Raw genomic sequence first — 13685 nt, 5'->3', positions numbered from 1 at the left:
CTACAAAAACAGCTTGAAAACAATTAACAAAATGGCAATAAGCACATACCTATCAATAGTTACTTTAAATGTAAATTCACTAAGTTCTCTAATCAAAAGATACAGAATGGTCGAATGGGGAAATAAATAATAAATACATTCTGTATTGAATTCTTCACTACGGTCATTGTATTCTTGTTTCAAAATTTCTGTTTGGTTCTTTCTTTTGTTTTCTGTCTCTTTGTTGAACTTCTCATTTTGTTCTTGTATTTTTTCCCTGATACATTAATCTTTTATATGTGTTCTCTTATAGCTCTCTGACCATCTGCAGAACAATTATTTTGAATTCTTTGTCAGGCAATTCCTGGATCTTCATTTCTTTGGGCCAGTTACTATAGGCTTACTGTATTCTTTGGTAGAGATATATTTCCCAAATTCTTCGTAATCCCTATTGCTTTGTTTTCCTGTTCATGCATTTGAAGAAGCTGTTACCCCTTCCAGACTTTATAGACTGAATTTGATAAGGGGAGGCCTTTCACCTGTGGGTGAGAGGACACTGGATCATGCTGTGACACTGGGTATAGTGATGCAGGGTGACAAATGTGGGGGCATGTGGCAGCTTGGGTCCATGTGGGCATGATGTGTCTTTAGCTCAGGCCACTGGGGTCCACACTGTTGACAACTGTGTGGTTCTTGATAAGCACTGTGGGGGATCTGCAGTAGTTCTAAGCAGTGCCTCTAGATTTGTCAGCTAGGGACCAAGGCAGGCTGTGGTAGAGGCCAGTCACAGGCACCCTTGTAGTGATGAGGGCCACTGCAGAGAGCAAGGATTGGGGCCAACTGTGGTCTCATTGGCTGAAGTGGAGTCCCTAGCCATCAGCTTCCTCTCCTATGGTTTTTTTACAGTCTCCCCACAGGTGTGCACACTGCATTGGAGGCTGGTGGTGGGCATTGGACAGGGGTATGCAATGCACAGCTTGGGGTGGCTAAGTTTAGGTGGGCATGCTGGTGCTGGCCAGTGACAGGAGGCAGGACCTGATCTGGGCCCACAAGAAGCTGTGGGGTGCCTTGGTTTTAGGTGGTGCTCACCGGTGGCTGCATATCCCTCCCTTCCGCCACATGCATGCTCATTGCAGTGGAGGCCAATGATGGCTGTCAGGCTAGTAGTGCGCAGTTGGAGGGGCAATCCCTGAGCATGGGCACAGTGGTGGGGTTCAGTGTGGGTGGGTGGTGTTAGGCTGGTATCTTGCATTTGTGCAGCTGCATCAGCCCTAGTTGGCTGCACGTGTGGCTCCCTGGCTCTGCTGTGGGTGGGTAGGGATTCAGGTGGCTGGCGTCTTATACTCTCGCAGCTGTCGAGAGCTATACTGTATATATTCTCTTTCTCTTTCTGTATTTATTTATTTATTTATAAAAGAGCATATAGTGGCTAATAGTGTAGGTCTTGGTATTGGTGGGGGAAGGGTGCAGAGAGGGACTCAGGAAGTTGGCATCAGTGAACACAAACACAAATACCTGTGGGGGAAAAGCTGGCAACATCTGTGGGGGTCTACAGTGGCCTTTGACTTCCTCGTTGGTGAAATTTGCTGAGTTTGTCTGAAGAGCAGGTCTCTGTGAATTGTGATCCCTCTGGCAGCTTGTCTGCTAATAATAGCTTCTGCTTTTATTCCTTGTTCCTAGCCAGCTCAGTACATCTCAGGTTTGCTGGTCTAGGTGGGGCGAAACCAAAGCAGGACCACTGTACGTTGCACTGTGAAGCTGGAGAAGCTGGTCAGTCACCCCACACTTCTTTTCTTGGCAAGAGGAACTCTTTCTAACTGGGAAGTTCCTTCTGAGCACTGAACAGTGCCAGTTTGGGGAATGGGATGATGCAGGCAAAATGGAGTTACCTTCCTTTTCTTCTAATGTGATTATTCTCAGTTTTGTTGTTCTTAAAACTTCGTAAGTGGACTATAGAGGTCTCCTGGATCTGGTTTTGTTCTTGGATAGCTGTTCAGACGTTGATTTTTATGGGACGATGGAGAAGCTGGGTTTTATCCCCAACTGACGGACAGTTTTTTCTTTCTTTCTTTAAATATGTCATCCCATCATCCACTGACTTTTATTATTTTTAATGAGAAGTGTGCCATATATCTTATCCTTTTGTCTCCTGTATGTACCCTATGGATGCTTTAAATTTTTTTCTCTTTATTGAAGATTCCCATCTATTTAGTTTTGATGTACCTTATGTAGTTTTTTGTTTTATCCTCTTCTTTTCCCCATCAGCCAAGGCCCTATATATTATGACAGGTTGTATCATCCATCCACCTGTGCCCATACTTGGCAGTGCCTCTAATACTCATCAGTCTCTGCCAGTCTAAGAAGGGCTTATCTCTCTGGAGTTAGTTGTTTAGATTCCTTTGCCCCTACATGTCTCTGATAAAGGTATAACTTCGTTTCTTTCCAGGTGAATAACCAATTATATCAGTATTATTTATTAAATAAACCACCCTTTTCTATCTAAAATTGAAATATCTCTTCTGTTACAGCTTGTTTTAAATATACCTGGATCTGTTTCTGTGCTCTGTTGTCTTGTATTACTTTTCTAGGCGTACATTGCTTTCAATCTATGTTGTTTTCAGTATTTTTGTATTGTTTTAATATTTCTAATGCAAGTCCCTCCTCGTTAGTCTTACTTATTCAGAATGTTTTGGGCTCTTCATATATAACTGGTGGGATTATAAATTAACATTTATGCTTTGGGAGCTAAAGAAAAATTTGGTCACCGTGTTCAGAGTGCGTTCACAATGCTGGGCCCCATATAGAAGTGGGGAGATGGCTTCCTTCTCTGCTGTGTGCCATACTTCATTACCTGGGTCACAAAGCATTTCTGCTTTGCTCCTGAGTCTCAAAGTCACTGCTAACCTGCTCTATCCATTCTTAGGCCTCACCATCATTTTTAGCCAAGAGGGCCTGAACGCATTATGCAACAGAGGTGAACCCTGAACAGATACCATGCCGTTCTTTCTTTTTCTTTTTAGCCTCTCCTACCACCGTTGTATTTTCTTTGTACTTTTAAAACAAAATCTTCCAGACACTGATGTGATGAGACAGAGAAACAGTGTTATATACATCAGCAGTTAATAATAAAGTCCTCCCTTTCATATTAGAGAAGGAAATACAATTGCTCCTCAGTAGAAGAGGTCATTAAAGAAGGGAAAGGGGTATGCTCCAACAGAATGGGTTAAAATAAAAGGACTGACAACACCTGGTATTGGTGAGGATGTGGCGCACCTAATATCATACATTGCTGGAGGATGTATAATTTAATACATCTGTTTTGGAAAATTGGATGACATTGTGTACTGGCCCTCAATATATATGTATTCTGTTTGTTAATAAGTCTGCTACTAAGTATATATACAGCAGAAAAAACGTTTATGTCAAACAATGTGTACAGGTATGTTCATAACAATTTTATTTGTGATAGCCCTAAGATGGAAACGACTCTCATGTACATCAGTAGTAAAATGGGTTATAAAATATACTATATTAATACAATGAAATACTATCCAGCAGTACAAACAAGGAATTACTGATAACACATACTATAACATGACTGAATCTCACTGATAAAACATTGACTGGAAGAAATCAAACACAAAGCACAGTATTATATGAATTTCAAAAACATATCTACTGTAAAGGAATAATAGTTAAACTATTGACATTTGTGATGGTTACTGCCTGGAAGGGAACATGAGGCAGCCTGTTTCAGTTCTGGAAATTTTTTTATATTTTCATTTTGGTTATGGTTATACAGGTGTATGTATATGTAAATTTTCATCAAGGGAGTAACTTAAGATTTACGCATTTACTGTATATAATTATACCTTATACCTAAATACGAAACTAAAAATTGATTTAAAATTTTTTAAAAAATTATTTTTATTGGTTTCCTGTGCTTTCCCCACCTCCCACCCCCAGAAAGACCCGCAACAATTCTGCCTGGTAGTATGCTAAGTGAAATCACATTAAAGTTTTCTAGCAATTTGGAAAGACTTTATTGATACAACACTAAACCTTTTTTTAAAACTTCAGTATATGAAACTTATTTAGGTCATTTTCTATATCCTGTAAGTTTTTTATAATTTTCATCATTAAAATTTATACAGTCTTTGAGTTTGTTTTTAGATGATTTTCATTGTGAACAGCCTTCTCAATCTATTTATATTGCTTATATATTGCCAATATTAAAATTTTATTTTGTACATTTATCTTTTGTCAGTTGTCTTGTCAAATTTTTTAATTCATCTTTCAAGTCAGTTTGGTAGAGACTCAACTTTTCTTATCAACTATAGGAAAGGAGAATTGTGTTTACTAATATTTTACTAATTTTTGCACAAACTAAAAACTTTTAAAATCTGTGTTGAATGCTTAGGGATGCATCCTTGCCTCATTCTATTTTAGAGCTGAAAAGTGTTAAGGATTTCAACAACAAATATGTTGTAGTCTTTGTCTTTATGTTTCCCAGCATATCACATAACACTAGTTTTTCTAGACATTTTTTATTAAGCTTGGCTGCAGGATTTTTATCAGATACCTTTTTGAGATCTAGTGTTAAAATCATTTATTTTTCTTTACGTTGTTGATAAATTGAATTGTTTGAGTTCCTAATATTGAGTCATCCTTGTATTCCTGGGGAAAAAATGCATTTTATTATATATGGTGTGTATTCTTTTTATGCTCTGCTGGGTTTTCTGATACTCAGAAAGCTTATATCTATGTATAAGTGAAGTTACTTTTTGTGTTATTTTCACAATATGGTTTGAATATTAGTATCTATAGTTGTTTAATAATTATTGGACTTCATATGACTGGTAAAGTCAGACTTATATTGTGCTCTATTTTGCACGAATTTCTGAAACCTAGTAATTTACCTTTGAATCGCCTTTCAACATGAGGGAATCTCTACTTTTATTTGGCTACAGAGAGATAATTTTAGGTAAGTAGTTTTCTTGTTTAAATAGATACACATGGAAAAACAGGAATTTTTTGAAAATTTATTTGCTATAATATAAATTTTTTAATTTTTAATTTTATGTTTTTTTCCCCCCACAGTCTGTGGTCGATGACTGGATTGAATCATATAAACAGGACAGGGACATCGCACTTCTGGATTTAATCAACTTTTTTATCCAGTGTTCAGGATGTCGAGGTACAGAATGTTGGAATAAATGATGTACATTAAGACTGTCAGTCCAGCAGTGTCAAATTTACTTTACCTTGTGTTAGTCATTTTATAATTCATCCTGGAATTATGTGCTCATCTTTTTCTGATAAAATTATTTTTATTTAAGTATACATATTTTTTTCTGGTTTGGTTTTACTCAACAGACTTCTGAATTTTTTAATATTTTGAAGGAAATCTGAAATTAATGAATTTATGAATTGGCTTTTTAGGTCATAAGATTTTATAATTAATATTTACTGATATTATTTGTATCTGTGCTCCATATTGTAAACTGTACTAGTTGCTAAAATTCATTATTTTGAATCCTCATGTTATAGATGAAATGCTTGAAGCTTAAATAATTCAAGGTAACATAAGTATGAAAATCAGTTTTCTTAAGTTTGCAGTCATTTGGAATCCATAGACAATTTGTTAAAAGTAAAGTTTTATTTTTATCATATTAATAGATAACTGATAGATACTTATCTTCTCTAGAATAAATATTAACAGGTTAAATTGTACTATATGGGGAAAATCAGTTGGTAAACACCGTTCTTATTAATACAGAAAGAATGGTTGTCTTTTATTGAGATCACTGATCAAATTGATTTCTTGAAGGCTTTCTTATTTCTGACCAAGTTATCGCTCACCATATTGACATAAGAAGTTTTATCAAATATTTACAGAGTACCTAAGTTATACTAAGCACTGTTCCAAAGTATACAGATATTATCAAGACAGTCTCTGCCCCAGTGTTGAGTACGTTTAATTTTTAAAGAAAGCTTTATCTCAAAGAAAAAGAGGGAAATGTACCAATAGTTTACTAAAGTGCTCAGTGCCATGAAAGTAATAATAATAAAACTGGTTACAGTTTAATGGCTAGTATGTGCCAAGCTGTGTGCTTTACATACATTAGCTCATTTAATATTGGTTTGACACTTCTATCAGTCAGATGTGATTTTTATTCTGTAGTTCAGGAAACTGAGAATACAGGGCTTAGATTAGTTTTTGGACATCATACAGTTTGTAAGTGCCAAATTCACGATTTAGATTCAGGCTTGTCTCAATCTGAAGTCTATATGTCTAACCAGAGGGTAGTGTGGGGATAACAAGGAGGAGCTTCTGATCCATCCTAGGCTGTGTGTTTCTGTGTATGTGTGAATGTGGGGATATTTGTAAGAAAATGCATCTCAGAGGAAGAAACTCTACCCTGGGACTGAGGTTGAGTAAGAGAAAATTAAGGAGGAGGAGAAAGGCCAAAGTTAACAGATTGTGTAAAAATTCCGGAAGACAAGAAAATACAGCACACTCCAGGACATAAAGAGAGTTTATGGCTGAATCCTAGAGCATAGAGACAGGTGAGGATTGGCAAGAGATTAGTTTATTAGAAGGAAAGTGAGTTTGTTAATTTTACAGTCTTAAAATGGGAAAGGCAAGCACTGAGTGATGTGCTTTACATATGTTATCTTGTCTAAACTGTGAAGGGTCCTGTTAGATTGAGTTTTGATTTTAAAACAACTGGTAGTCTTAAAAAATTTTCCTTTTGTAATTCATTCCCATGGTTCAAAAAACCAAAAAAAAAAAAAAGATATGTAAAGGAAAGAGCCTTTACCACTTCTTGCCTTCCTATCTATGTCCACAGAGTTAATTGCTCTTAACTACTTTGTTGTATATTCATCTGTCTATCTATATCAATAGGAAATATATGCTCTTTCCGCCCCTCCCCCCCCCCCCAAAAGATACTGGTGTATAAAGAGCTTTCTTGGTTTCCTTCCTTCCCTCCCTTCTCCCCTCCCCTCCCCTCCCCTCCCTTCTTTTCCAGCATCATAGCATTCATTTCTTTGTGTGTATGTACAACAATTTATTTAACTAGTCTTCTGTTAACAGACCATTGCATTATCTGTAGTCTTTTGCTGTTACAATGAGTAATTTTGTGTGTACCTTATTTGCTACTGGTGGAAGAATGTCTGTAGGTTAATATATTTGTAATTATATTAGATATTGCCAAATTTCCTGATATGGGAATTGTACCCATTTTTACTCCTATCAGTAATATATGAAAATGTCTGTTTCTTCTTGGTCTTTTCAACAAAGCGTTTTTATCAAATTTTTGTATTGCTCTTAGGAATGATTTAAAAATATGTCAGTATGATTTTTTAAAATTGAGGTGAAATTCACTTAAACAATTAACAACCATTTTAAAGTGGGCAGTTCAGTAGTTTTTAGCACATTAACAGTGTTGTGCAACCACCTCTCTCTAGTATCAAAACTTTTCTTTTTATCACCCCAGAAGAATACCTAATATTCATTACATAGTCATTCCTCTTTCCCTTCTTCCCTGCAACCCTTGGCAATCACTGATCTGCTTTCTACTCCTATGGATTTGCCTGTTTTAGTCATTTTATGTAAAAGGAGTTGTCCAATATGTGACCTTTTGTTTCTGATGTCTTTCATTTAGCATAATGTCTTCGAGGTTTATCCAAGTAGTAGCATGTATTGATAGTTTATTTCATTTTATGTATATGTTACAATTTGTTTATCCATTCATCTGTCGATGGACATTGGGTTGTTTTCACGTTTTGGTTGCTGTGAATATTGCTGTGAACGTTCATGGACAGATATCTGCTTGAGTACTTATTTTTTAAATCTTTGGTGTAAATACCTAGGAGTGAAATTGCTGGATCATGTGGTAATTCTATTTTAACTTTTTGAGGAACTGCCAAACTGTTTTCACAGCAGCTGCACCATTTTAAATTCCAGAAATGTATGAAGATTCTTATTTCTCCACATCCTCTAAAACACTTTTATTTTCCGATTTTTAAATTTTACTGACCTAGGGATTATGAAGTGGTTTCTTATTATGGTTTTGATTTGCATTTTCTTAACCACCAGTGATCTTGAGCATCTTTTCATGTACTTTTGGCAATTTGTATATCTTTTTTGAACAAATGTGTATTTGATCCTGTGCTTATTTTAAAATTAGATGGTTTTTATTTTTGTTGTGAGTTATTAGAGTTCTTTATACATTCTGAATATTAAATCCTTATCAGATATACAACATGCAACTGTTTATAACTTGCAACTATTGGCTTCCCGCTCTGTAGGTTGTTCTCTTCACTTTCTTAAAGATACTCTTTGATGAACAAAAGTTTTAAATTTTTATGAAGTCCAACTTACCTATTTTTTAATTTTTTTGCTCATGCTTGTGGTGTCAAATCTAAGAATCCATTGCAAATTCTAAGAGCCTGAAGATTTATCTCTATGTTTTCTTCTAATAGTTTTATCATTTTAGATCTTATATGTAGGTCATTGATCCATGGTTAATTTTTGTATTTGGATGATTTAATTTGTATTTCTCTTACGAGTGTGGCTTGACAGCCATTTCTATTTCTTTTTCTTGAATTCTCTGTTCTTATCCCTTGCCACTTCCTTTCAGCTGTTTTCATAGTTCCTGAAAAAAATTTGACAAAATGGATTTTAAAACATTTTAATAAAACAGACATAGATGCATATTTTCTTAATATGTTTAAGAGAGAAAACTTACTGTCTCTCACATCAGTGCAGTATAGTAAAAATCTAAAATAGACCCAAGTACCTGTGAAACTGTAGTAAGCAGATATTAAAACATATGAAAGAAGAGAACTACAAAATACAGCTATACCAAGATACCATTTTTGCCTATCAGATTGATAAAAATTAAAAGTCATAACAACACTCTGTTTTTTAGACTGTGAGGAAAGAGACACTATTACATTGTTTGTTGGAATACAAATTGATACAATTCTCATGGAAAGAAATTTGACATTATCTACCAAAATTACATATGTTTTTATCTTTTGACCTAGCCATCCTGTTTCTGGAATTTTGCCATGAAGATAATACCTCCAGTTTTATGAAAACAAATTCACAGGGTTACTCAATACCATATTGTTTGTACTTGTAAAATATTGGAAACAACCTAAATGCTGAGATATAGGACAGTGATTGAATAAACTTTGGTACAACTTATACAATGGATTTTTTTGTCATTGCAAAAAATTATGAGGAAGATCTCTGTGGACTAATGCAGGGAGATTTTTCAGGATACATTTTTAAAGTGCAAAGTGCAAAAGAGTGTCTAAAAGTATTCGAGTTTTTTTTTAGAAGAAAGAAAGGGAAATAATAGAATATACACATGTATCTGGTCACTTGACCAAAAAAAACCAAAAAAAGATAAAATAGAATGATTGGCTGCCCATTGGGTGTGTGTGTGTATGTAAATGAAGTGGAAAGCTTAGAGGGAATTGGGGTAAAGGGATGACACTTACTGGAATATACTTTTTGAATAGTCTTGACTTTGGAGTTATCTTCATGTTTTGCATACTCAGAAAGAAAAAAAAGAAAAATCAATAAAGATGGAGGGAAAATCCTAAAACTGGATGCTATCAGAACAGATGAACCATGCCATGCCGTAGCATAAATAACATAACCACAGTGACGAGTGTAAAAAGTATAAACTAAAGTAAATTTTGAGCTCAGTGCTCACACTGTAAAACTAGTGGGGGAAAGTGAAGAACACAGTATTTACCTCCTCAAATTGTCTCCTTACAAGATATTTATTATGGGTAAAATGGTATTGATACTTTACCTGTACAGACTTGGTAGACATCACCATAAACAAATGATGAAAGCAAACACTGCCAGTTATAGAACCAGTTAATAGCATGTACTTCGTGTTATGCACCTAGAAGAAGAACTCAACCTCACTTTTGTAGTATTCTTGCCAAAAGTTTAGAGCCTAAATCTACTCATGAGGAAACGTTGGATGAGCTCAAATTGAGATATATTTTTCACAATAACTATCCTGTACTCTTTAGAAGTGTCAGTATCATGAAATACAAAGAAATGACTCAGAGAACTGTTCCAGATTCGATACTAAAGGAACTGAATGCAGTGCACGATCTTAGATTTTTTTTTGGTAAAAAGAACATTATTGAGACAAATACTGAAATCCGAAATCAGTTTTGTGGGTTAGAACATACATATTAAATTGTTAATTTCATCATTCTGATCATTGTACTGTAGTTGTATAACATTTTTGTTTTGGGGGGGAAATATACACAGGAGTATTGATGAATAAAGGGATATGTAAAGAGTGAAAGAAGGATAAAACAAATGTAAAATGTTTACATCTGAGAATTTGGTGATGGATATTCAGAAATCCCTTGTACTTCTCTTACAACTTTTCTGTAAAGTCTGGAAAGTAGAAAATGGAAGGAAAAAAAAAAGCCTTTTAACCCCAAAGCCAACATCATGCTCAAGGGAAACTAGTAGAGTCATTTTCACTGAAGTCAAACAAGGCAGGGATGTCCACTCTCACAACTCCTATTTAATATTGGCAATATAAGCTGACACATTTGGATAATAAATTGAAGTATGATTACTATTTAGGAGTAATATTGAAAGTTTAGAAATTTCAAGAGAAACTGTTTGCAAAACTAATAAAGGCAATATAATAATTCTGAAAGAGGGAGATCAAAATGGCAGAATATGAGGACGCTGAGCTCCCTTCCCCCCATAAGCACCTCAGAAATACAGTACATGTGTACCTGCTGTCGTTGAAACAAAGTGTAGGCTGGGAGAAAGGCTTTTCTATAACCAAGACTGTAAAGAAAGATCCACATGGAGTTGGATAGGAAGGGAGGAGAAATGATCAGGTCTGGACTTGCACCCTAGTGAGGAGAGGATGTCAGAAGCTCGGGGATCCTCCTTGGGGAATGAGAGGTTTGAACCACATACTGGTCTAGAGCTGGTTCTGACCTGGCCTTACTTCTGAACAGGGCAAGTGTGGTCCAGGACTGGATGGCTTCACAGGGGAATTCTGCCAAACATATGAAGAATAGCTACTACCTATCCTTCTCAAACTTTTCCAAAAAATTGAAGAGGAGGGAACGTTCCCAAATTCATTCTATGAGGCCACTATCACACAGATACCAAAACTAGACAAAGACTACAAATTTAAAAAAAAAAAGAAATTACAGACCAATGTCTCTGATGAATATAGCTGCAGAAAACCTCAAGAAAATATTAGTAAACCAAATTCAGCAATATATAAAAAGGACCATACACAATGATCAAGTTGGGTTTAATATAGGGACCCAAGGATGGTTCAACATTCGTAAATCAATCAGTGTGATACGCCATATTCACAAAAAGAAGAATAAAAATCACACAATCATTTCAATTGATAAAATTCAACATTCATTCGTGATAAAAACTCTCATCAAAGTGGGTATAGAGGAAACATGGCAACATAATAAAGTCTGTTTATGACAAACTCACAGCTAACATCATACTCAGTAGTGGAAACCTGAAAGCTTTTCAGAAATAAGACAAGTTATGCTCACTCTCACCCCTTCTATTTAACATAGTATTGGAAGTCTTAGCCACAGCAATCAGAGAAGAAAAAGAAATAAAGGAATCCAGATTTGAAGGGAAGAAATAAAACTGTCACTATTTGCAGATGATATGATACTATATATGGAAAACCCTGAAGTCTCCACCAAAATATTGTTAGAACTAATAAATGAATTTAGTAACATTGGCAGGATACAAGATTAATATACAGATATCTGATGCTTTTCTAAACACTAGTAATGAACTGTCAGAGAAGACAAAACAATTCCATTTAAAATCTCATTGAAAAGAATAAAATACCTAGGAATAAACTTAACCAAGGAGGTGGAAAATCTATACTCATAAAACATTGTTGAAGGAAACTAAAGATGATACAAAAAAACAGATACCCCATGTTCATAGATTGAAAGAATAAATATTGTTAAAATGTCCGTAATACTCAAAGCTATCTACAGATTTAATAGAATCCATATGAAAATACCCATGACGATTTTTACAGAACAAGAATAATTCTAAAAAGTATATGGAACCACAGAAGACCTTTAATGGCCAAAGCAATCTTGATTAAAAAGATTAAAGCTGGAGGAATCTTGCTCCCTGATTTCAGACTATGCTACAAAGCTATGGTAATCAAAACAGTATGGTACTGGCACAAAAACAGACAGATAGATCACTGGAACAGAATAGAAACCAGAAAGAAACCGACCCACATGTGGTCAATTAATGTACAAAAAGGAAGCAAGAATATATAATAGGAAAAAGACAGTCTCTTCAAAAAGTAGTGCTGGGAAAACTGGACAGCTACATGAAAAAGAATCAAACTGGACTGCTTTCTCACACCATATACAGAAACAAACTCAAAATGGATTAAACACTTATATGTTAAGACCTGAAACCATAAAACTTCTGGAAGAAGTCACAGTCCTCTCTTTGACATCAGTCTTAGTAATATTTTTTTGGATGTTTCTCTTCAGGCAAGGGAAACAAAAGCAAAAATAAACAAATGGGACTACATCAAATTTAAAAGCTTTTGCACAGCAAAGGAAACTGTCAACAAAATGAAAAGGACGCCTACTGAATGGGAGAAATATTTGCAAACAATATATTTGACAAGGGGTTAATATCCAAAATACATAAAGAACTCATAAAACTCAACATCAAAGAAACAAACAATCCAATTAAAAATGGACAGAGGACCTGAGTAGGCATGTTTGCAAAGAAGACTTACAGATGGCCAACAGCCACATGAAAAGATGCTCAGCATCACTACTCATCATGGAAATGCAAACCAAAAGCACAGTGAGGTATCACTGAACACCTGTCAGAATGGCTATCATTAAAAAGACCCACATCCGTGGGAATGTACTTTGGTGTAGCCATTATGGAAAACTGTATGCAGGTTCTTCAAAAAAATGAAAATAGAACTGCCATATGACTTAGCAATTCTACTCCTAGGTATATGTCCAAGGAAAATGAAAACACTATTTTGAAAAGATACATGTACCCCAGTGTTCATAGCAGCATTATTTACAATGGCCAAGATATGGAAGCAACCTAAGTGTCCAATAATAGAGGAATGGATAAAGAAGATGTGGTATATATACACAGTGGAATATTACTGAGTCATAAAAAACAATGAAATTTTGCCATTTGCAAGAACATGGATGGAACCAGGATTTATTTTGTCTAGTGAAATCATTCAGATGGAGACAGAAAACTATTCTATGTTATCACTGACATATGGACTCTAAAAAATAAATGAATAAAATAACAAAACAAACTGACTCATAGAGAACAAACTCAAGTTTACTAGTTGGAAGAGGGGTGGGGGAGGGGCAAAATAGGGGTAGGAGGAAACTACTATGTATAAAATAGATAAGATGCAACAGCATATTTTACAGCACAGGGAGTATAGCTAATATTTTATAACTTTAAATCCATAAAAATATTAAATCACAATGTTGTACACTTGAAAGTAATATAATATTGTAAACTACTATCCTTTAATAAAAGTGTTACAAAACAATAAAGTAATTTGGTAAGTTATTGAGATGGAGATACTATAGATGAGTTAGTATGTTTGTTTTTTATTAGAATA

General features: G+C 35.0%; 1 protein-coding gene across 1 annotated transcript in view; it reads left to right on the top strand.

Moving 5' to 3' along the window:
* Positions 1-13685, top strand: part of STAG1 (STAG1 cohesin complex component) — a 426258-nt gene that overhangs the window by 175048 nt on the left and 237525 nt on the right. Inside the window, exon 5 of the mRNA XM_068545965.1 lies at positions 5080-5176. Coding sequence (XP_068402066.1) covers positions 5080-5176 — 97 coding nt within the window. The remainder of the gene's footprint in view (positions 1-5079; positions 5177-13685) is intronic.

This window comes from Eschrichtius robustus, chromosome 6 (assembly GCF_028021215.1).
Source record: "Eschrichtius robustus isolate mEscRob2 chromosome 6, mEscRob2.pri, whole genome shotgun sequence".
In the NCBI taxonomy this organism is placed as follows: domain Eukaryota; kingdom Metazoa; phylum Chordata; class Mammalia; order Artiodactyla; family Eschrichtiidae; genus Eschrichtius; species Eschrichtius robustus.
The sequence above is the reverse complement of the archived record's forward strand: the minus strand, read 5'-3'. Positions and strand labels throughout refer to the sequence as shown.